The 25,055-nt window shown below is 42.1% G+C and overlaps 2 protein-coding genes across 4 annotated transcripts in view; one reads left to right on the plus strand and one right to left on the minus strand.

Moving 5' to 3' along the window:
• The window catches only part of REC114 (REC114 meiotic recombination protein), a 154,361-nt gene extending 142,202 nt beyond the window's left edge, over positions 1-12,159 (plus strand). For all 3 annotated transcript variants that reach the window (XM_083183575.1, XM_083183574.1, XM_083183570.1), the window contains one exon: positions 11,950-12,159. In XM_083183575.1, the coding sequence (XP_083039701.1) occupies positions 11,950-12,108 (159 nt within the window). In that variant the 3' untranslated portion in view covers positions 12,109-12,159. The remainder of the gene's footprint in view (positions 1-11,949) is intronic.
• The window catches only part of NPTN (neuroplastin), a 65,711-nt gene continuing 52,302 nt past the window's right edge, over positions 11,647-25,055 (minus strand). The window contains exons 7-9 of the mRNA XM_083183568.1: positions 20,895-20,916; positions 16,272-16,338; positions 11,647-13,425 (exon numbers count right to left, since the gene is read on the minus strand). Coding sequence (XP_083039694.1) covers positions 16,278-16,338; positions 20,895-20,916 — 83 coding nt within the window. The 3' untranslated portion in view covers positions 11,647-13,425; positions 16,272-16,277. The remainder of the gene's footprint in view (positions 13,426-16,271; positions 16,339-20,894; positions 20,917-25,055) is intronic.

Consider the following 25,055-nt stretch of genomic DNA (forward strand, 5'->3'; position numbering starts at 1 on the left):
GATTGGCAGGGAGTGGGAGCAGCTGGTGGGGGCTGCAGGGGACCGTTGACAGAGCGGGGTGCGTGCATCCCCTTCCATCAGCTGGCGCAGGACAATGAATGGCGATTATATTGCCAGGTGCAGCTCCATTGAGAGCTGCTGCATCTGTACTTTGTTACATTACAACCTGTAATTTAAACGTTTGTTAATTTGAATTTTATGTGATGAATCTGCACAAAATAGTTTAAGTTGGTGGTGAAATGAGAAAAATATATATTAAGTAATTTTTCTAAATAAAAATATGAAAATTGGCATGTGCATTTGAAAATCTGTGGACAGACTTGAATATTGCTGTACACAAGCGGAAACCATTCAACATGAAGAAGCTGGAGCAGTTTTGCTTTGGGAAATGGGCAAAAATCCCTGTGGCAAGATGTGGGAAGCTTATAGAGACTTATTCAAAGCGACTTGCAGCTGTGATTGCCGCAAAGGGTGGCTCTACAAAGTTCTGACTTTAGGGGGGGTGAAGAGTTCTGCATGCTGAAATTTTCTGTTATTTTGTCCTATTTGTTGCTTGAAGATTTTTTTTTCAATTGTGAAGCCAAGTTGTAAGCATGTTTTGTGAATAAAATGATGAAAACCTTCAAAAATTTTGAAAAACAAAACATAGGAAAAAGGGTTAAACTCCTTGTTGCGTTACCTGAGGTTTCAGCTAGAGCAGGGGTAGCCAACTCCAGTCCTCAAGAGCTACCAACAGTTCATGTTTTCCAGACCACCTAGCAGGTGCACTCTTCACTCAATGACAAATTACTAAAGATCCACAGGTAGAGATAATTACTTCACTTGTGATCTGTGAGGAGACCTGGAAAATGTTAACTGTTGGTAGCTCTCGAGGACTGGAGTTGGCTATCCCTGAGCTAGAGTAACACAATTGCAAACCTTCACACCAAGGGGTGTGAATACTTTAGCAAGGCACTGTAAATAGTCGACCAATACAGACCCACAAGTTCCTGAGTCTCTGGTGCATTGTATTAAACACTACAGCAAAACATCTGCCAACTTTTCTTTGGTAATATGCAGACTTCTCTGCTTTCCTACATCTCAGCTGTATTGTGTATGAATAATTGTGCTGCTAACTGTTACCTGTGCTCTGTTTTTGTTCTTAAGTTAATGTTATGTTTATTCCTGAGTAACCCACATTGTTCTAATTTATGTGCCCTATGTATGGTGCCGCAAACCACTTGTGGCACCTTATAAATAAAATGTAATAACCTCAGTCATCTATTTGGACAAACTATAAACTATAACTATTTTTGTTTTCTTCACTGGAGCATACGTCTGTTGTTTTTCATATTTTATTAGCATATCCCAACAGATGAGTGTAGGCATTCATTTTGTGGACTGAAAAATGGGATTTTGGTATATACCGATGAATCCTTTTCTATGAATCCACAGGGGACACTGAAAAGTTATAATGGGTATAAATTGGTAGTTACTGGGTGCTGGCACTTTAACCCTTTGAGTGCCAAAGTTGCTGTGAGATTATCAAAATATCCACAAAAAATGCCATAGTCACTATAAGTGATTTCTATTAGTATAAATAGAGCTAAATAAATTACTTGAAATTCACGTCTGTGAACCAGCGGCACTCATCTACTATGCCCATACACACGCCTGCAATGGCTGGAGCCTGCACAGCATCCACAAGCTGCAAGTGGTAAGCCCGAATCCCCCCCCCCCGACAGTTTGAGCTACTAAGCCAGGTATAGAAAACAGGCAGCCGGGCAGTCAGCACCAATCTACCCTATTGTCAGATGCTATTCCAGCATTAAGAATTATTGTTTTATACTCGTCAGATTGATAACCTAAGACTTGTTGCACACTGCCACTGCATGTTTTAATCAACATTTTGATTTGCCAAGCGTGCTATTGCATAAAGATGAACTGTCATTTGTACTTTAATTGATGACCCCCCCGGGCGGTATCTGCCTGGTATTCACTACCCATTATTGGAACTTTTTTTGTGTGTCAATTTCTTTGTTTTTCATTTATTGTTGTCTTATAAATGTATGTTCAATAATTTTTTTATTATAACTGTTTCCAAGTGCCCCAAATCCTTCTTTCTTCTCTTTTTTGAATTTTGGAGGCTAGCATTCCTCCATTGTGGTGGCTGCTAGGTTGTACACCACATTATTGCATTCCCCAGCACTGCACACATTTTTTCCTTAATCTTTTGCACCCTTTGCAGACAAGTAGCATAACATTACTGATTCCAAGGGTTCAAAAAGATGACTGAAGGAAGCAAAAATATCCAAATACCACAGAGCTGTAGGAAGCACAATCAGAGGTTGTTTTCAAAGTATCCCCTTGGAAAAAGATCTGCACATCTGGAGGCAGCACAACTTCTTTTGAAAATAAAAATGGAAAGAGCTGAATTTTTCAGAGCCAGTCCTCAAACCCACCTGAAGAAAATAGTCTAGACGTCTTGCAAGTAAGACGAGAAAATGGTACTTGTGTATTATCACAGCGCTCACGAAATCGGCCGAAAATTGACAGCAAATTGTATGCAAAAATCGGATGCGATTTAGTGGCCGATTTTCCACGATTTCCTGCTGATTTGCATGCTGTTCCAACCTTGCACACCCCCACTATCAGTTAGCCTGGAGCGTGGCGAGTGGACGCGGTACGCGTCCTCCCGACTTGTTCATACCCCCACTATCCACGTCGGCGTGTGTTTTTTTTTTTTTTTTAAAGCGTGTCGAGCTGACGTGGGAAACTATCCCGAAGCATGGCGAGCGCAGCTGGAATACACATCAAGCAATCAGTGTCCCCTCGCGGAGCTCGCTGCGTTAGCCATGCTTCAGGATCGTTTTCCACGTCCTCTTGCCACGCTTTATAAATTCAACTCCACGCCAACGTGGATAGTGGGGGTATGAACAGGTCGGGAGGATGCGCACCACGTCCGCTCGCCACGCTTCTGGCCGACTTGGATAGCGGAGATGTGCAAGGATGGAATAGCATGCAAATCAGCAGGAAATTGACAAAAATCGTCCACGAAATCGCATCGCAGATTGAATCAGCCACAAATCGTATGCGATATCATATACGATTTAGTTCAAAATCGGGCACCGTGATAATACACAAGTAACAAGAAAATCCTTTATTCTTGTACCAGGCAATATATGCTTTCCAAATAAGAAAGTAATGATGTGATGGAACCTCCTTTCATGCGCTAAGCATAGTATGAATGACTGCTGAAGAAATACCCCTTTCCTTACAAGAGCTTGCTCAACAACCACACTGAAAAACAAAGCCTCTTCAAGCCTGGAAAGATTAAAGGGGCTTGTTGTAACAGGTCTTCCCTCAGAGGAATGTGCCAGACATTGATCAAAAGACATCGTAGGTTGGAGTACCAAGCTCTGCAGGGCCAGTCTGGCGCTAACAAGAAGACTTTGCGATGCTCCCTCTTGAGCCATTGGAGATGAGGCAACAGATGGAGATACCAGTGTATCGAACTCCAAAATCTGAGGATATCTGGATCGAGAGAAGTGTAATGGAAGTTTGGGTACTTGTTTCCTAGCACGGCGCCCGTCGTGGTAGATCGCATACCTTAAGTTAAGGTAACTTCTGGTATGCGATCGAAGCGATTTTCTGTCAATTAAGTGTTTTAATTGCCGGCAAGGAGAAAATCACGTTCCATCGCATGCCATTATAATGGCATGCGATGCGACCGACGCGATCAACGCGATTTTACATAGGGCCCAATGTTAAATTAGCTTTCAATGATAAAATCGCGTTGATCGCGACCATAGCACGCCATTATAATGGCATGCGATGCGATCAATGCGATTTTACATAGGTAACAATGGGAAATGGCCCAATTTTTTATTGTATATGCACCGTCATTGGTTTTAAGTATGTGAGGTGTCCCCCCATTGTTAATGCCACCCCACTATTGACGCAAACCCAAAGCATGGCGAGCGCAGCCGTATGCGTCCTCCGACCTTTTCATACCACCACTAGCCACGTCGGCGTGGAGTTGATTTTATAAAGTGTGGCGAGCCACCAAGCCTGAAGCACGACGCTCGCCACGCTTTATAAAATCAACTCCACGCCGACGTGGATAGTGGGGGTATGAAAAGGTCGGAGGACGCGTACCGCCACCGCTCGTCATGCTTCTGGTTGGCATCAATAGTGTGGTGGCGTTAACAATGGGGGGCCATTTCACCCATGAGGGGGGTATGCAATTAAAATTGGGATCAATATAAAATTGGGTCTCAGGGACCATTTTACATTGTTTCCAATGTAAAAATCGCGTCGATCGCATCGCATGCGATTTGGTTGCATGCGATGCGATAGACGCGATTTTTTAAGGTCCCGATGCTGAAGATAAAAATCGCTGGTGCCGTGCTAGGAAACAAGTACCGCAGTTTGTTGTTTTTCCTTAAAATCAGCAATCAGCAATCTGAGGGTGAAGAGACCATTCCTGGGATCCATGTCTTGGTGACTAAGGTAGTCTGCCTCCCAATTCTCCATGCTTGGAATGAATATGGGCAACATACTTTCTGTATAGGTGTTTGCCCATACCAAAGTCCTGGACAATTATTGCATGGCACCTTGCCAGTTGATATGCACCACAGCCAGGGCATTGTCAGATTGGACCAGAATTGTTCAGCCCTGAAGAAAGTGTTAATCTGGTTGTAGGGCTAAGACGACTGCTCTTAACTCCAAGATATTAGTAAGTCAAAGCTCCTGCGGCATCCAAGGACCTTAAAAGTGCACCCCGCACGTCACTGCATAAGTGGTGAGAAGAGTCCAATCCTACACCCCAAAGCAACAACTCTAAACCACAGTGTACATTCAGCCAGCTGAGAGATTGTTGAGTCCATGGGACTAGGGACACCCTCTGAAAGATGTGAGCCCAACCACTGGAAAAGACTGAGTCGGAACACCCGAGAGTGAAACAGCCATAAGGTAGTGCCTTTAAAGCCGCCACCATCATACAGTACCTAGCAATCTGATACAAACATGTAAAGAAATCAATCTGTGTGTTCACACTGACTGAACTCTGCTGTTAGGCAGTCACCTTGTCCTGTGGAAGAAATATCCTCTGTTGTGTAGTATCAAGAATCATACAGAGAAAGAACTCTGCATCGGATGTAGATGGGCTTTTGGATAATAGAGAAGCCAGCCATGTTGAATTAGAAACAATTGAGTGGTCTCCACATCCTGAAGAAGTCAAGACACTGAAGGAACCTTTATTAGAAGGTCTTCCATATAAGGAATGACCCTTATCTCCTGGAGCCAAAGAGACAACATCATTGACACCATAACCTTTGCGAACACTCTGGGTGCCATAGATAGGTACTGAATTGGTAATGATCTTGCTTTACTGCAAACCTTAGATACTGTTGTTGAGGCAGAAAGATAGGAATGTGTAAATCCGCGTCCTTAATATCGAGTGATATTATGAAATTGTTCTGCTATAGCCCTGCAATAACTGACCAAAGCGATTCCATCTTGAATTTGTATTTTAGCAAGAAGGGATTTAGATCTTTCAGATTCAGTATAGGCCTAATCAAGCCCATCCGCTTCAGAACCAGGAATAGGCTTGAGTAAAAAAGCTTTGATGTCTGACATCTTTTTTCACTGCAAACAGGGAGCCCAGTGGTAAAGTACAGAGCACGGGGCAGTGATACAAGACCTCGTTTAGAATGGATACAAAATTTTGTATCTACATCTATGCATGAGGTCCTCCATACCGTCTGAAAGGAGTGGAGGCTGGCACCCACACTGATGTCTTCACAGGGCTCTAAAAGACCCAATAAGCAGGCGTCATCTCAGTCTACCCTAATGACTGATACCATTGACTCCTCCGATGGGGACAATAATGATAATGATGCAGACACCTCTGATGGTGATCTTGACACTGGGGAGGCACCGGCCCCACCGGGAAATGTTATTAATCTTATAACTGCCATTAGGGCTGTACTCCTGTCTGAAGAGGAGGAACCAGCAACAGTGGCACAGAAAGTGGATGTCTTTAAATCCCGCAAGGTGGTCAGGGCTGAATTTCCACATTCAGACCATTTAATGGAAATTAGAACTGAGATGTGGAAAACTCCAGGCAAGAAATTTCCAATCCCTAAAATGGTGGCCATTAGATATCCCATACCTGTAGAGGATTACAAATTACGGAAAAAATCCCCACCCCCCCCCTAGATATCCATATGACCAGGGTGGTGAAGCCCTCAGTGTTACCGGTCATGACGACGGTCTCCCTGAAAGATGTCACTTATAGACATCTGGAACAATGCCTAAAATCAGTATTTTGTCTGGCAGGGGCAGTTAACAGGCCCACTATCGCCACATCCTGGGCTGCAAGGGCAGTGCAGTACTGGTTAAAAGTTATTGAAGCTGAACTTCCTGACAGTTTCAGAAGAATGCACGGGTGTTTACCACCCTTGCAGCAGGTTGCGGCTTACATTTCGGAAGCCATGATAGATGCCGGACAATTAGCTGCTAAATTCTCTACTGTGTCTATACTTGCCAGATGCATACTCTGGTTGCGTTCTTGGAAGGTGGAAACCCAGTCCAAAAGTTGCGTTCTTGGAAGGTGGAAACCCAGTCCAAAAGAGCATTAGAGGCGTTACCCTTTTCAGGGGGATATCCTGTTCGGTGAGCTGAACAAGATAGTAGCTTCTTTCGCTGCGGCTAAGAGGGCATGCCTCAGTCAGCTTCATCCTCTTCTTGCCTAAGGTTAGCTCCTTTCGTCCCATGGGAAAAGCAAGAGACAAGTGTTCAGCAGACAAACAGGTCAGCCAAACCTAAGACCAGGCAGCCTACTCCTAAAACAGACAAGCCCGTCACCTGATGGGGAGGCTTCCCTCTGGGGAAGAGACTTCTCTTTTTCACAGAGGAATGGCTCAGGACAACATCAGATGCCTGGGTGAGAGAAGTAGTGATCCATGGGTACACCATGTCCTTCATAGGGCACCCCCAAAACAATTTGTATCAACGAACCTACCAAAATATTTGTTAAAAACAACTTGTTTACATCAAATAGTAGATTCCCTGTTTCAATCCAGTGATTGTGACAATGCCGCAACATCAACGGGCCAAGGGTATTATTCGACCCCGTTTCTGGTTCCAAAACTGAACAGGTTATTCAGACCTATACTGAACCTTAAGTCACTGAACAAGTTTGTGACAGTGTCAAAATTCCGCATGGAAACACTCAGGTCCATTCGGGTTGGCCACGGCGCCCAGAGTCTTTACAAAGGTCATGACGGCATCCTTGAGGCACCCAGGATTGGCCGATCTTTGATTAAACAGCAGTGACCTGCAGGCTCAATAGGTATAAATTTCACAATAAGGATAACTTAAATTTATTGTGAACCGAATTGATAAAGCCAACCTGAGCGCATCAAAACGCATTTTCTGAGGTCTTATAACACACCTCGCACAGTGGCAACCCACGGGACACTACTTGCCAACATTGCATCACCAGCAATCCACCAATAGCTGGTTTCTGTGCAATGGTGTGTACAGCCACAGCCACTTTCCATCAACTAGGCTGTCACCAGCTGACCTCCGGGTACAGATACACTGACGGACCCCCAGCAAGCAATAGACGGCGGTGAGTGGAGTTGTGCTGCCTGTGAGATCTGTGGCACACCAAGCCAGTGGTAACAAGCTGCCCCTGTCATCAGCTACAGCCAGGAGTGGAGGATTTTGTGGACATCGGAACCCCCACCCTGTGCTTCCGCTATTCTGCAATGCCATCAGGAATAGTAATAAGACTATGGCTGTGTAGCAACTTATACAAAGTATCATTACATTTAAACCTATTGGGAGAACTATTATCAAATATATTCCCATTTGGAAACAATTTATAAGAGCTCTAGCCCTATTGACTCACAGCTACTCCCAGGTGATATACTCTCATACAAGCTCAGGCTCTTCTTATCATTATTCTTATTTTTTATATATTTATTATTTTTGTTTTATATATTTTTTGTATTTTATTATTGTGTTTGTCTTTTGCATGCATGTAATTAATAACATTAATGCTGTTTAAATTACAAAAATGTTTTGTTTCCTTTGTGTACGCATAAGCACCGGACGGTACCACCCTTGTTTGACTCCCTGTCGTCTCAAGGATGCCGAGTGCTCCCGTATCTGGACGACTTATTGATTCTGGCCAATTCACGAGACCTTTTAATGGGGAGCACTCCCTTAAAAAAAAACACCACTGCCTCCCTGGGTCCGGGCAGCGCTGCTGCACTGTCAATCAGCGGCTGCCCAGACCTGCGCTCCCCGCACTGCATCCCTGTCCACGGCAGCCGGCTTGTCATAAGCCAGCACTGGAGACTTCATACAATACCCGGAGGGGAGGAGGAGGGAGTCTGAGGCACCGCAGAGGGGAGGGAGCCGGGCAGTGCTGGAGTTTAGTGATTGAACTCAGCAGCGCTGCCCGGCTGTAAACAGTGGCATTCCCGAGAATTTTCCGAGCTTGCCAGACTGGGCACTGAGACACAGCCCGGAAAATTCTCAGGATTGCCACTGAAGGGGTTAATCAAATATAGAAGGTGTAAAACCTCAAAAACTAATAATGAAAGCCTCAATTTTCTGTGGAACTGGGTCTGAATATACCATATTTAATTCCTCATCTACGAAAACTCACCATCCTCCTGTATATTTGTCTTTTTTGGGGGGGGGGGGAAATCAATTTTCAGGAAGCTATGGTGATGCAAAAATAGACTGCAGCTACCAAAGCCTTTGATATACCAGCCACGGACTTAACCAAAGCCTGGGCACAGGCTAGTTCAGCAGAAGTAGACTGCATTGCAGATTATCTGTCCCTTCTAGAAGCCAATGGGGGAGATCGCTGCGGGGCTCTATTCAATGCTGTCTTCCCCGACAGCATTGAACAGGGGTTCTCGGCAGAACAAGCCCGACATCCCAAGCTGTCGGGCTCGTTCTGCCAAGAAAAGCCGGAAATAGGCGAGCTCCCGGCCAGAGCTCATCTATTTCCGCCCTCAACTTGCGGCCACTCCCCTTTCACCTCTCCACCACCGACCTGAAGTCAAGCAAAGCGAGAATGGGACAGGGGCACAGCTGTCGAGCTTGCTCGACAGCCGTGCCCCTGACATTGAATATCCCCCTTAAGCTCTGCTGAGAGTCTAAACATCACCAGGGTGAGTTGAGATGCCCATCTTTGCTCTGTACAGTGTCCGTATCAGGTCGGTAAAAACTGCACAGCACACTTAGTACAAGTGAGAGCCTGTAGACCAGGGCTGGGCAACACCGGCCCTCCAGATGTTGATGAACTACACATCCCAGCATGCCTTGCATCAGTTTCAGCATGGCCACATAGCAAAACTAATGCAAAGCATCCTGGGATGTGTAGTTCATTAACATCTGGAGGGCTGGTGTTGCCCAGCCCTGCTGTAGACCATGGGTCTTCAAATTGTGGCCCTCCAGATGTTGTGAAACTACAAATCCCAGCATGCCTTGCTACAGTTTTAACACTCCCTTATAGCAAAACTGTGGCAAGGCATGTTGGAACATGTGGTTTCACAACATCTGGAGGGCCACAGGTTGAAGACCCATGCTGTAGACCTTTCCCAGCCATGGTGAAAGCAACCTTGACACAAACAATACAGAGCGGAATATTCTACCAGAGACCGGACAGAGGATAAAGGGAGAATATAAATCACACTTTAACCTCCACAGTGCTTCTAACAGTACTAGAAGCAAGCTTTTTCTGTATTACTCTGGTCACTGCTCTCATAGCAAGCTGTACACCACTGTGCTCATGACCTCATGCAGCTAGTATTGTGATCCACAGTGAGATGATAGCAGCGTTCACACCCATGCAGCAGCTAAATGCCTGTAACATGTGCAGTCCAGAAAATGGGCACAGGCATCTGAGGAGAACCATCGGGGCCACTGACGGAGCTAGAGGCAGTCTGGGTAACAGGCTCTGCTCCCGTGCAATCGTGCCGCAGACCAATTTGGGGACCTTAATGACCTTTTTGTATTGGCCCACTATCCTGCTAGTCAGGTGGGTACTCAACATCTGCCATATGCGGCCAGGCTAGGAGTCCATGACAGCCACATGCAGCGGTGTCCAGAAACCCGAAGACAGTGGACTCCCAGCCAGAGACTCCAGCGCAACTGCATGCAGGGCGGAAAAGCCTCCCTGGCAGCTCTAACTATGTGTACAGGCAGAGGTAGTCACTGCCTGTCCTCTTGTGGATTGCAGCTTCTTCTAACTAAACCAACACCTCTCAGGAGGTGCTCTTAAATACAGAATCAGCTCCCAAGGACACTAATATAAAATACTGGCGTGGGGTATAGAGAAGCTGCTACACTATAAAACTGCCCATACACTAGTAAGATTTATCTTCAGATCTGGCTGGTTGGAACAAAAACATGGTTATGGAAGAAAGACAGTTTGTCAGTTTTCCAGCATTTCCAAGCAAATGGTCAACTGACATTTGCTCTCATCCATAACCATGTTTTTGTTCCAACCAGACAGATCTGCAGATAAATCTGTGTGTGTATGGCCACCTAAGTTTCTTAAAGTGCTAGCTCACAGGATCTACCAATCTATAACAATTGTAACTTACTCTCCAGTGTCCCCTGCTGGATGAAAGAGAAATATGAATAAGGTGGTAGCCTATTCATGTACAAGTGCCTCAAATGAGATCCCATGAACAGTACACATTGCATTTCTCTAGTTACTTTATAGGATTTAGAATGCCCACAAAATAGAAGAATGGACTATTTAAAAATGGGAAGCTCATACCTACTCTTTGTAATGCACAGGAAACATTCTGTTTTTTTGATAATGCACAATATGGTCGAAAGTATGTGAACACCATTTGTTATTAGTGTGATTTGCCATTTATGCCAAACCCATTGCTGTTAATTTCATAAAATCAAGCATACAGCTATGAAATTTACATTGTCAAATATTAGCAGGAGACTGGAACAGAAGAGGTCTGTGACTTTGCTGGCTTGAGTCTTAGTGGCCCAATTCTAATGCGGCATATAAACAGGCAACTTCAGCCCCGTACTAAGCGATGTAGGTTAGCACACGTCGCTGGCACACATGGGATGCACCAGGGATGTGTGCTGAGCGATCTATTTGTGGACCGGTGTTCTCACCATGAGAACACTGGCAATCTAACTAGATTTATACTGCATTCAGTATAAATCTTGTCAAGCAATGGATATGTGCGGGACTGTATATACACGGACAAATCCATACTTATTCTAAAAGAAGTACGGATAACCCCCTGTGTTTGGCCCATAAGTAACATGTTTTGTGTCCAGTTATCACCACATGCTTCTGCAGTAAGCATGAATCAGTCCATCAAGTTCAACCTATATTGGATCTCCAGTGATGCACAGTTTATATTTTTAAAAAGCCAGATCAAAAAGTGCCCATAAACGTTACAATTATTGTATACAATATCGCATCGCATCTCGATTTTGCGATGAGTTGAGATCTAGTACAAAAAGTATGTGCAGCACATATTTTTTGTACTAGATCTCATCGCAAAACTGAGATGTGATGCAATATTGTATACAATAATTGTAAAGTGTATGGGCTCCTTAAGTAACGACAAATCGGTTTTAAACCAGAATCCCTGATAGTAGTAGTAGTAAGTTTATTTATAAGGCGCCACAAAGTGTCTGCAACGCCGTACATAGCAAACAAAGAAACAAATTACAAGGTAACGTATAGGGTGTGTTGATAAAATACAGCATAAATAGGGGTATAGCTGGTAGAACTAAAATCCGCATCAATTCTCAAGTAGGTGTCGAAATTGTCGAGGAGATGCCCCAAAATGGCAGTCCTAATTCTCCCTGGGTCCACCATCTATAAGTTGGGTAACTGTTGAACATGGATAAAATTACCAAGCAATTTAGTATTCTTATTCTTTTCATTTGCAGTATATGCTAAACCATCAGGCGAATAACCTAGGCACTTCCTCCCCGGCCTTAGGTGTAGCAGAGCTTGGGCCATTTCTCAAAATATGTCTGCTAGACAAGGACTTCCCAGCATTCGTTGAAGCAGTTGAAAAGGAATTAAACAAACTTGCACAGAAGTGACTGTTGGAAGAAAATTTATGCACACCAATAAAAACTCTTTTTTTTTTATCACTTTATGGTTTATCAAGTGTATTTGCCACACACATTATTATTACACTTCAATTGCACAATCCATGGGCTCATGCAACTAGAACATTCCCCCACCCCCTTCGCCCAGTAAAAAGATATTACAGCTCTGATATACTGACACATTTACACCTAGTTGCATAGAATAGAACCATGCTTTAAAGAACAATGTAAAAATCTTTTAAATAACCCAAAATTAAAAACACAGATCCCCTCCAAACAAAGAAAATATATATATATATTTTAACTTATAAAAGATTGCCTGCATGAATGTACATATGGACTTAACAGTGCAAAAAGGATTTAATAATATACATGATTGAACCAATGTTCAAAAGCATCTCACCTAAAATATGTTTTAGTCTCAACTGTTTAAACGTAGCAGGGCATTTAAGGTGTTTGCACTAATAGAATGATCAGTCCGTCCCCCCCATCCCCCCCTTTTAATACCAAGAATTCTGCAAATGGTCACCTATTACATTTATATTAGATATTAACCTTGAATATTAAAGTAAATGCCAATTATCTGCAGTTTAGCAGCTCTGCTTGGAGCATTCTGTTCAATCCTGCTTCTGTGCAAAGTATTTGACATTTTGGGAAGAAAAGAATGATATTACAGTACCAAAAAACAATGCACAGTGTATACACATGTATATTACGAAATTAATTGTGCCACGCCGTAATCTCCCGGAGTCCATCTTGTTTCTTGACTATAGCACTTTACGCCAGTCCACTGAAATCCCTCTATCAGAGAAAACCTTTCATATTGCCAAAATATTGGTAGAATTCCGAATCAACTGACCATCGGTCACATGGCAGCTATAGCATGCAAAAAAACGTAGATTACACCGGGTGCTTGGTAATCCCTGCTCATCCGCAATAAGAACATTAAAATACAGACCAAAAGAACGTGCATGCATTGAACTGTTCAAACCCTTACTAACCCATTTGGAAGGCTTGTAATTTGCTATATATATTTATAGGTTTATATATCTATCTATATCTTATGTGATTAAAAAAAAAAAAGCCACAGCACACAAAGCTGCATATGCTCCTTAATATCCCATCCGTTTCAGTCGCCTTGGAGGCTATATAAGGCATGCTTTTAAGTAGTTTTGTACCCTCACTCACATGAGAGAGATGAAAAAATAAAACACACACACATACACAAAAGAAAAGGAATTTTGAAGAAATCTGAAGGTCGACTTCAGCAATGAATATTTGTAGTGGTCTGGCAAAATCTGTTACTGCCTATATAGATGAAAGAAGATAAAAAGGACAACATTAGACAAATACATCATACAGTACATGGACAAACAGTATTAAACAAAGCAATACGTTTTGTACCAACATTGATAAAATTGAAATATAGCCAATTATTTTACTGGTTCATGTAGAATACTGCAAGCCTGCTCATAAATTTCTTATTAATTTCCTTAAATACTTGGGTAAAAGCACCAGGAGCCCTCCTTGGGCAAAACCTGTTGGGTTTCCAAGGTACAGCAGGTAGGTAGGCAGCACTCAAGCGTCTTGAAACATTGAAGATTAACAGGTTTCGGGTCTTCATTATTATAAGAAACTTTTTGAAACATTGACGATTAACTGGTTTCCTGTCTTCATTATTATAAGACACTTGAGTGCTGTCCACCCACCTGCTATAATATCTGGCACTCTCACTATGAGTCTGTATAGATGCCCTGAGGCCTTCCCAAGGAAGTAGATAAAAACAAACAGAGTAGGTGTCACTGAGGACTTATTGAAAAAACACACTGCGCACCACCACAGGCTATCAACATTTTGGATTTTACTCAGTCGTCAGGATAAGTCCAAAACAAAGTAAAACAACCTACCTACCTTAAAATACCCTCCACCAGGAGCTGTGCACAGCGTCCCCTGGTAAACTTCTAGTCCATCACTGATGACATCACAGTAGAGCTCATCAGGCATTTTGCCAGGGATACAGAGGCTACGAGATGGCACATTGAGCCCTTGCACTGCTCACAGAGATAAGGGAGTAGTAGAAGGGTATTTCTTCCCAGTACAGTGACAGTGAGCTGGGAGGAGCTGCCCACGATTTGTTAAATGTATTTAACAAATCGCAAGGGCATCGTTAGAATAATCTGTGGTTTAAATTGTCGCATTGGTAGCTATAGAACAAGCTCCAGAGCCCTCTGAAGTGGGTAACTTATTTTCACTGGATTGATGCCTCGCAATATCGCGAGAATTGAGATATGGGAGGCCTTCTTTCAGAGCCAACGGGTGTTCACTATGAGCATGGAGAGACGCTCTATCTATATACACACACACACCTCAATAGGCATGTGATCATAAGGTAAGGGAACTAATCACTGCTTCCCATGGCACTTAAACAGCAAAACATTTTCTATATTGTAAAAAAAAAAAAAAAAAATATGCCGTTACTCCTTGTACTAGAACATTTCCATTTCTGTCTGTTTCCTGAGTGGTAGAATCTAGTATTGCCTGGCCCCTACATTTCATTATTTGCACAAGCACTGCTTACAAGACTGCCAATAAATGTTTTTTTTTTTTTTAAAGTTGCTTCCTGAATGGATTCTACAAGGAAGCTCTGCTGCACAGAGATCAAACTACACAATGGGCGGTATTCAATGAGGCTGATTCGCCATGTTTTTATGGCGATTTTGTTCTGTAAGGCGAATTTTTGACTAAAACGGTGAATCACCCTATTCAATGACCAGATGGCGAATACATTTCAAGGTTATTTTCGCCATGATTCACCGAGTAGCAATCGCTATCTTTTTATGGTGAAGTGGAATGTGAACTTTTAAAATAAAGTGTTTTGTTTTTTACATTTGGTGTCAAAAAAATCAGGAATTTTATTCTGAGGAGGGGCATGCTATTTTTATTCATGTAAGCACATGAATATATATTTAATAAAAAAAAAAAAAAAAAAAATATATATATATATCTCTTGTTGTAGCTGGCCGGCACTCCAAGGCTGTTGGGGGCATAAGGGCTTGGTGCCTTCCGTGTAAGAGCTCACTTGTGACGGTGGGCAGGATATGCAGGGTGGTAGCTCACGGCGGCACTCTCAGACTTCACACAAATAACGACAGATGCCAAAAGATTAAACTTTCAACGTTTCAGTGCCCGTGCACTTTTATCAAGAAATGGCAGAATCCTGCCATTATATATATATATTTTTTTTTTTTTTACACAGACCAGACAGCAGGGGGCCGGAGCCGAGCCGCTCATTAGATAGTCATATATTCACTGCACCCGATCATACATATGCATGATCGGGTGTAGTGAATATACCCGGTCCCCTGCTGGCACCCCCGGGGGGCAGCTTGTGCTGCCTGGCACCCGGGGAGCCCACCTCCCCCCCACAAACGTTCTGAGGCAGGCAGGGAGACTTCCATCTCCCTGCCTGCCGCCGTCCTCAGGCTCACTGCGGCATCGCCGCAGGAGTTAAAATTCGCCAGTCAGGGGCAGCGAGCCCCTGACTCGTTGAATACTGGAGCCGGCGAGGCTCCGGAACGCAGCGAGCAGTGGCGAATGTGCAGCGAATCCTAAACAGGATTCGCTGCACATCGCCAAAATGCTCATTGAATACTGCCCAATATTTGAGCATTTCCTATTAAACTGAACATAGAAGCATTATTTGCGCACTGGTAAGCCAGCTCAGAGCAAAAGCTTCAAAAGCTGCACAAAATCTTCTGTGTTTGTTCATGTGTGAGAAAGATGTAGATGCAGATGTAGATGCCACTCTAACCAGCAGATGGCAGTGTTTCAGAAATCTATAAATGATTCGGCGAACCAGGACACAATTTTATCACTATGATTTTTGATTGGAGAACCATTTACACCTTACAGTATTTGCCAAAAACTGTTCTGCACAATCCAAACTTATACTTCATCTATTATCATAAAAACTTACATATTAAGAATTTACATTCAAGCTTTTCTGTCTTTTTCCATTTTTTCTTTATGGAGAATACAATATTAAATGCTAGTATGATCCCCCCAAAAAAATATATATTTTTTTTTTTATTAACAGCATTACCAAGCCCTCTTACTAACTCCTAATGTACAAGTATCAATACATTTTTACTTACAGAGTTTTAGTTTGTGTTTCTTTGTCTTAAATTTTTATCTTTGTGGTTGTTTGTCGAGTTACTTTTCCTGAAAAATAAATAAAAACACCTTAAAAAATGTTAACTTGTTAATATTGCATACAGTATCCTATTAGCTGCAGTAAAACTACCACAGATCCTTGATCCCTGGAGGGCTACCCAACAAGCCCTGAGAGACACAAAGCAAAATCCCTGATAAGCAGCCCTAAGATCCGTTTTGAAGCCGATAAAACAAGGGTTCGGGAACTTTTCCAGTCCATTAACTGTCTGTTAATCCCATGGTAAAATTAGCCCGCAGTATATTTGAATAGACGGTACTTGTTTCCTAGCACGGCGCCCATCGCATGTCTTAATTGGTGGTATGTGATTGTATGCGATGGGACCCGATTTTCGGGTCCTAAGAGCCGCACTGTACAATTTTGAAATCGCATCATATGCCGCGTGGGTGATTACTATGTTAAATGCACCCCCATTGTTAACACCACCCCCACTATCAACGCCACCCCGAAGCGTGGCGAGCGGTGGTACGCGTCCTCTATTCATTTCAGCCCGAAGCGTGGCAAGCGGACGCGGAATACATGTGAAGTTATCCGCGTCCGCTCGCCACACTATAAAATCAACTCACGCCGACGTGGATAGTGGGGGTATGAAAAGGTCGGAGGACGCGTACCGATGCGCTCGCCACGCTTCGGGTTGGCGTTAATAGTGGCGGTGGCAGCGGCGGCGTTAACAATGGGGGTGCATATAACATAGTGATCACCCATCAGGGTGCCTGTACAATTAAATCGTTTTGATCGCATCGCATGCGATGCGATCAAAACGATGTAATAAGAATAAAATTGTGGGCGTCGTGCTAGGAAACAAGTACAGAATAGTCTAACAGTAGTTAAACAGCATGTTTTTAATGTGCTGTAAATTACCACATGTAATAGGATACTGTCCTTAATCTTTTTACAAATACTGGAACATCAGATATAGGAGGTGCGGCAAAACAGCAATCCAGAATTTTAACTATAAGTTATGAGGTGGCATGGGGATATTGGGGTGGGGCGACCAATTTTAAGTCAATGGGTACTATGGTTTATAATTTAAGATATTGAATAATTTGTAATACTAGTGTATTACAGCAGCTGATTTTAGAATATAAAAGCTATTGAACTATCCATGAGCATATATTTAGCAATTAGTTTTTCTAATAAAGGGCAGGTGGTGCAGGTAATAGGTTATTAGTTTGCAAAAATCTGACTTGACAGGAGTTCTAACAATGTAAAAGGGGACTAAAATAATAAACAGTTGTAGTGATCTTACAGGGGTCATTCAAGAAGCTAATTTTGTTTTCCATTATCCTTTTCTCTCCACATTTTTATAGAGTATAATATAACACACACACACACACACATACATACATACATATATCTATCTATATATCTATATATAATGTTTTTATTTATAGAAAGGTTTTAAAGTTTTGCATTATCTATCTAAAAATGTACATGATATTTGCACTAAACAGCACCTGTTTAAATTAGCCAGCCAGGTGTGTTGATTAAAGTAATACACCCGATTGGCTGACTGCTAGATAAATATTGAGCAGGTACGCATGGAGGCACCTTCTGAGGAAACTGGTAGTTACAAGACCGGAGAAACGCGTCAAAAGCCTCCTTTACTAACAAGACAACTTTGGAACAGTATCGTTATCACCAAAGCGACAACTTGGTAACACTGAGTCCACTCGAGACCTGGCCGCACGGCTCCCTCCGGACTGCCCCTCCCTCCTCCTCGGCATACGGAGGTGACAGGGAAACCGTGGGCAGACCAGCACTCACACTTTGGGAGCTGACCCCTCACGCCGCAGGTAGTCTTAGCCCTGCGGCTTACCATCTGGAGCCGGAGCTCCTTGCTCTCTGCTAGAGTACAGCCGCCTCTTTATTGCCGACTGAAGTGGGCAAACGTTATCCTACCCGCTACGCACGACTGCTGGTCTCTGGAGGTGTGAGCTTCTGCTGCCGACAGCTACAGTAATAATGCTCTGGCTTTTAACTCTGATAAGTGGTAAACTACATTGTTTTTGGGGTGCTGACATCTCCGACTCCATGGGATAGTAAAAGGGATGCTCATAACACAACGTTGTGACAGACTTTAATCTATAGACTGCCTGTGTGTCTATATTTCAAAACTCCCTTTTCACCTGGAGGATCTGTGTTACCATATACTTATATTAAAATTTGCTACAAAGTTCGATAAAAAAAAACAGACTAATGGACTATCCAAGTGACCGTCTTTGGTGAGAAATGTGTATATTATTGAGACAGCGCTGTTCACATATATTTACTAGAAATTATTGAGTCCCATTTCTTTCAATATTATAAATTTCTTCATATTTACCATTTTTAATGAATTATTATTAATAAATATTCTTTTTTTTGAATTTTAAAATTGTGGCAATTGCTCTCTTATTCTTGTAAAACTTTGGGAATTTTGTTTTCCAGACTCCCTTCTAGCCCTTTGCACCAAATTAAACTTTTATATTGTTATTTCTCTGATGGTGTCGCTTTATGGAGGGGGCATGATGCGTTTATTAAAAAGGATGAGTGTCGTCTATCTCTGAATCTTAGCAATACATTTTACATATTTTTTTACTCACAGTGGGGCAGATGTACGAACAAGCGTTAAGTGCACTTAATGCTAGTTAACTTGGGGGGGGGGGGGGGGGGGGGGGAGTAATATATATTACTATAGGGACAGATGTATGCACTAGACTAAGGACAGCCTGCTGAGTAACGCTCGGCAGGGCTGTTCCCTTTAATCCCAGAGCAATTAGTGGGTGGGCGATGTCTTAACAGCCACCTAGGCGTTAAATCGGGTACTGGGTGACTGACCGTCAGGATTCCGACAGTCATTAAACTGACGTTGAAATCCCAACTGTTAAAACCCTGACACTCGGGATCCCGACGGCCACAGGCTATTCTCCCTCGTGGGGGTCCACAACCCATAGAGGGAGAATACAATAGGTGGCGAGCCACTGTGCCAGCAGTGTGGTGAGTGCAGTGCTTCCCCCACTGTATAAGTCCTGTCGGTTGTGCTATACCACACCTGTGAAATTGCCCTGGCCGCTTCACCAGCTCACTGCTAGCATCCTATCCCCACTGCGGGGACAACACTAGCCCTGCTGCTGGCTCCAGGCTGCGCACGAGATCTCACAATAAAAAAGGGAGATCTCGCGCATGCCCGTTAGTCGGCTGGGGGAAGAGGGAGATTATGCATGTGCAGGGATGCCGATAAGGAAAGCCGTAGACACACGACATAACGGCTCTCCTTGTGGGAGGTTAATACATGAGGCTGTACCGGGTGCTCACTTCTCCATGTTATGCAGGAGAAGCGGACCCGTTATTTAACAAGCATTAGGGGCAGATTAATACACCTGCCCCAATTTTTCTTCTATTATGCTACATAAAAAGCCTTTAATAACCTTTCTAGCCAAGATGTTTCACAAATTGTTGTGCACGGGGCTCAGTGGCTGGAGATTGAATATAAACTGCATATGTCAGTAGTTGACTGAGCAGACAATCCTGAAGACGTCCTCTATAGGAGTTACCTTCACTTTTATATTCCAGGCTTAGTATCTGGGGGTGTCTAGGGACAGGAGTAGCAATGTACTTTCTTCAAATGTTATAGGCTCTCGCTGCTTTGATTACCAAGTAGAGGTGTTATTGCTGAAATTACAATTTTGTATGGAGTTTTTAGCCAAAGACCGTTAATTTCTGCTACCATCACAATACATGAGGAAACGGTAAGAGAAAATATGTCAAACAGAGGTTCTGAAATTTCTCCATTGTGAGACGAATAAAGGAATTCTATTCTAGAATAAAGCATAGATGCCCTCTTGAATATATACTGGCTGGATACAGTATCTGCTATAAATCAGTAGCAAGACATTCTCACTACAGTCCCAGTGGGCGACAGATAGGGCTTATTTTGCCACGATTTTGACTTGTTAATAAATATTAAAGCTATGTGAGGTTAGGTAAAAGTCTATCACCTGTCATTGCATAGACCACACATTAAAGTTCTATTAAATGTATGCATCAACCACCATTGGCAGCAACACAACTGGCTACTATTCTTCCAACATAATTCAAAAATGTATTTATTCCAATATAAACTGAGCGTGTAAAAGAAAAGATTCTGAAAAAATTTGTTCTGATTGGTTAGAAAAATATTCTCTAAATGGATCTGGTGAGAGATGCAATTCAAATGTCACATTGTCTTCAAAACAAAAGGGTTTAGTTACTCTTCTGATTGAAACCGTGATACTAAAATGATCTGCAATATTTAAGTCATGCTGCGCAAAGCAATACATATTGTAATTTGTGCCTTAGGGACTACTTGTCCATATGCTGGTACCACTAAAGTAGCATAGCTGCTACTCTAGGGGACACAAGTTTAACATTCAGCTTATGCATGGAGAAATCTTAGTGCATGAGTAACAACGATGGCAGCATATTAGCCCAGTGTTGAAACAATTCGACTTGTGCTACATCTAAGTGTAAAATGCTTGTGGGTGCCAAACGCAAATAAAATCTTGAATGAAAGTGGTCTACTTACATTGGTCCAGCTGGTTCATCATCTGCAGCAAGCATCCGAAAATGGGTAAGGGGTTGGAAAAATGAAAAGAAAGCAACAATTAATAATATAACTTTAGGCTTACACTAGCTGTGACTGCTGCTTACTCAGTTTAGCTCTTCAGTCAGCTTGCTATTACTGTTATTATAAATGGTTGGTTATGTTCTTTAAGATGAAGCTTAAGTCTGATATTGGCCATGAAGAACTGCAACTTTAGTGGACAGATTGTTGCGATTTACTGAAACCATCTTGTCCCCTAGTTCCAGTGTTTCACTGAAATTTTGTTTAATGACAAGACAAACCCAACATTTCAGTTGTAAAATCCTGCTGGTTGTTTTCTTACAGTGGGGTCATGATGCATCACTGATGACTGGTCCTCCTTTACCCAGGCTCTATTCTATTAAGTCTAAATAAACTTTCTGGAGATTAAACTATTTTTAGGATTAAGCCTAGCACTATAATCAGAACTGGGAAAACAACAAGTAGTATGGTAACAGCCCACTGCCTCTTCTCCCGCCAGACTTCAGCTACTTGACGTCAGGCCACTTAGACCTGCACAGGTGGACAAATGCATTTAGCTATAAGGGCCAAATTGACTGCTTTTATTCCCTTTTACCAGAATGAGTTACATTTTAATGCTTACAATTAGCTTTAAATTCCTGTAGAGGTTTCCTACTGACATTTCAGTTTTGTAATATTTTGGGACATTTTCACTGAAGTCTTTAAGAAAAATGTACAGCAGGATTCCACAAGGATACTAGTGCACATGAAGCAAAAAGATGGAAATAAGGTACAGTCTCTGAAACGAGTACTGGTGCCTGCATGAGCACAAACAGGGAGTAATATGATTACAAGATCCCTATTACTTCCCTTCTACCTGCTGGCAACATATGGACAAAATCAACAGGTAGCGAGAAATAAATAGATTTCAAGGAAAAGAAAAATTACAAAAATAAATACATAATTCAAAGCAGGTATAAGAAATAAATAAAACTGCACAAACAGTCAACAAGCCTTTGTCCACAGACATTTGGTAAATTGGCAAAATGCATTTTGAAATGGACAGAAAAATCAGACTGGGGAGGGCTACAACGTGCTGTATTAATGCACAGGAGAGCTACACAGAAGGCCTGAGGGACACACCAACCAATTCCCCACACAGACACACGCACACACAAATGCAAACTCAAACCATTCACTAGCAGGAAAAGTTTATTTCTTCCAGTAAGTCTCAAGGGACTGCAAAGGGTTAGCAACGGTACATATAGAACACATTCGCTTGTCAATGGTACTGTATCACCCATCGATTTATTTTCATTACAACCTACAATGCCATTTATGAGGTATGGAGGATTACTCCATGTAGTAGTATTCATGAAATTGGTATAAATCATGTGAAAAACTTACACGTAAAAAAAAAAAAAAAAAAAGATAAAAAAATTACACCACGTTTCGGACCGCTGAATAATTCACTGGACCTGTACTTTATGCAAATGACTAAATTAAGCTTCTGCCAGAAAAAAAAAAAAAATGATCTGCAGTGCAATCTGGCAGCAATGTTACCAGTTTGGAACTGTGATAATTATTTTATGTTAATTATTTTCTGACATTGGCCCTTTATTTCTAGTAGGGTCCTGATCTCAACTTTTTTAATTCTAGAATGCTAGACTCCAACTTCATATGGACCCCACAATTAGGCATTCACACATCCCTGCCACAGCCGCTTAAAAAAAAAAAAATAGAATATAAAACAAGGCCTGCATCCACTGCACCTTGATCAGGTACTGAACACAATCTGCTACAGAGAGCAAGCTAAGCTGCGGTAAGGGAAAGTAAAGGCTTTAAAAAAAATTCTAATCTATTTTGTTAGCAAACATGTGGCTTCAAATGAAACAGTATGAAGGTTAACAATGCTGAATCTTTTAATCCCTGTTATAAACAAACTGTTCTTTGAATTTTTTATGAATGTAAAAAAGCGTTACAAAATAAGGCATATTTTAGGTCGTCTTCTTTTAAGAAAACCATATTTGCTGTAAAAGTTGACTTTATGAAAAAATATGGTCAACCTGTAATTAGTTATGCATACAGAATCGGCCAGTCTGTCTTGCACATCATGTGTAAATGCCTATCCCATGCCAATGGTTTTCATGTCAGAATAGGCAACATAATATCTGTAAATTACTTGCGATTCTGTGAGGAGACCTGCAAAACATGCACTGTGTGGGGTCCTGAGGACCAAGTTTGAGAACCTGTGAGAGCAATAGCTACCGTACATAAAACTTGTACTTTACAGACCTCCTGTTCTTTATTCAATAACTCAACCCCACCTCCTACAGCAGATGACCAACCTTATCATACAAACTTCAACCAACTAGATTACCAATGGATATCAGAGGTAGTAACATTTAAAACAAAAACTAGGATGATTTTTTTTTATATGGTTTAAGATCACCCCCACCCACAGGTCTTCAGGATTTACTTATTTCACCAGGGAAGTCATTTTGAATGACTAATTATGGCACTTGTGTCTACATTTTCCTTCAATTAACACAGGGACAAGAACTGCCTTAAGGCCCATACACACTGGACGACTGAGCTAAAAGAAGCTCAGTTTACCAGTTTGAGCGGCTTTCAGCTCGAAAACCGCCCAGTCTGTACGGGGCAGCGATGATTGCTGATGCGCGCTCCAGCATCATCTCTAGCCCGGCCGCGCATCTGCTGGTATTACCAGCAGATGAGCGACTGGGTGAACGGCTTTTCATAGCGCCCAATGCTATGGAAAGTCATCCACCCCCAGGAAAAAAAAAATGGCTAAAACCGCTCAGTGTAAATGCCATACTATTGATAAACACCATTCTAGACCCAGTACCATAACAAGAACAGAACAGGCCATGGTCCTATCAGATATAAGAAACATTAGGAATGAGAAGAAACATTATTTCTAAATTATTATTATTATTTTTTTAAACAAAAGCAGGGGGAAAACAAACAAGAAACCAAAACAAACTGAATTAGTTGTGAAAGTGAATGAGGGAAAACTCCAAGTGTTAACATCATGGGCTTGAGCAATTCCAACAACGGAAGTGAGATTAGACAAACTGGAAAAGCATGCAGTACTCGCACTTACCACCATAATATTTAGGGTTTGATGCAATTGAAGGGGGGAAAAAAAAAAGTCACAGTAACCGACAAGTATCATTAGAGAAGCTGCCTCCCTGGATACAACCCCCCCCCAACCAACAAAGAAAAATATAATTAAAAGAAAACTCTTTGGGAGAAAAGAAACAGAGTGCCCGGTCCGATCTGTGCTGCTGAGAAAGAAGGCAAGCAAAAATGTGAAGTGGAGAGGAAGCAATGGTGAAAGGAAGGTAAGGATTATAGAGGCAGTGCCCATTCTGACCAGTAAGATACACTCAATTCCCAATAAAACTTGGCCTATCAATGACAGCAAGAACTGCAGTGCATCATGCTGGAAACTTACATTTAAAAAGGAAGAATCTCAACACACACATACCCATGCACACATTCAGTATCTACCTACAAGTATGAAAACTGAAGAGCTCAGGCCTCTGGTTAACAATTAAACAGCAAAATTACTAGTCCATACCTGTCCACTCTTGTTAAATGGGAAACCAAGAACACTACAGTATGTGGGAACAAATTTCAGATTTACTCTAATTGCATTCTTAAATAATTAAGGCCAATTTTAGTTAGTCAGTATTGTTTTGACCGTAATATGGTACAATATTTAATGCATTGATTTAATCTATTGTCCACCATGTTGAATCGATTATAAGCATATATACAATTGGGTATAATTTACATATCTTTCCAGAAAACAAAAACCCAAAACAGTTAATTCCATGTACAATGCAATAGGTTATACAATAATTGGGGCAGAAATGAAGTCAACTGCTGTTTGTTCCATATTAAATGTTGGACTATGACTCGAAGTTAATGCTGTTTAAATATGTTGTCACCTTGCAGACAGGTTATTGTAGCTCTTTTGATTATTACAATCCAGAAAGGTAGAATTATTTAGCAGGTCATGTACAAATCGATTTGCAGGGGCCTATTTTGCCGAAGGAGCGCTTTAAAGCCAGCACAGCTCCATCCAACTAACATGGCAGCTCAAGCAGGGCA

The sequence above is a fragment of the Crinia signifera genome, chromosome 4 (genome assembly GCF_055691185.1).
Source record: "Crinia signifera chromosome 4, ASM5569118v1, whole genome shotgun sequence".
Lineage (NCBI taxonomy): Eukaryota > Metazoa > Chordata > Amphibia > Anura > Myobatrachidae > Crinia > Crinia signifera.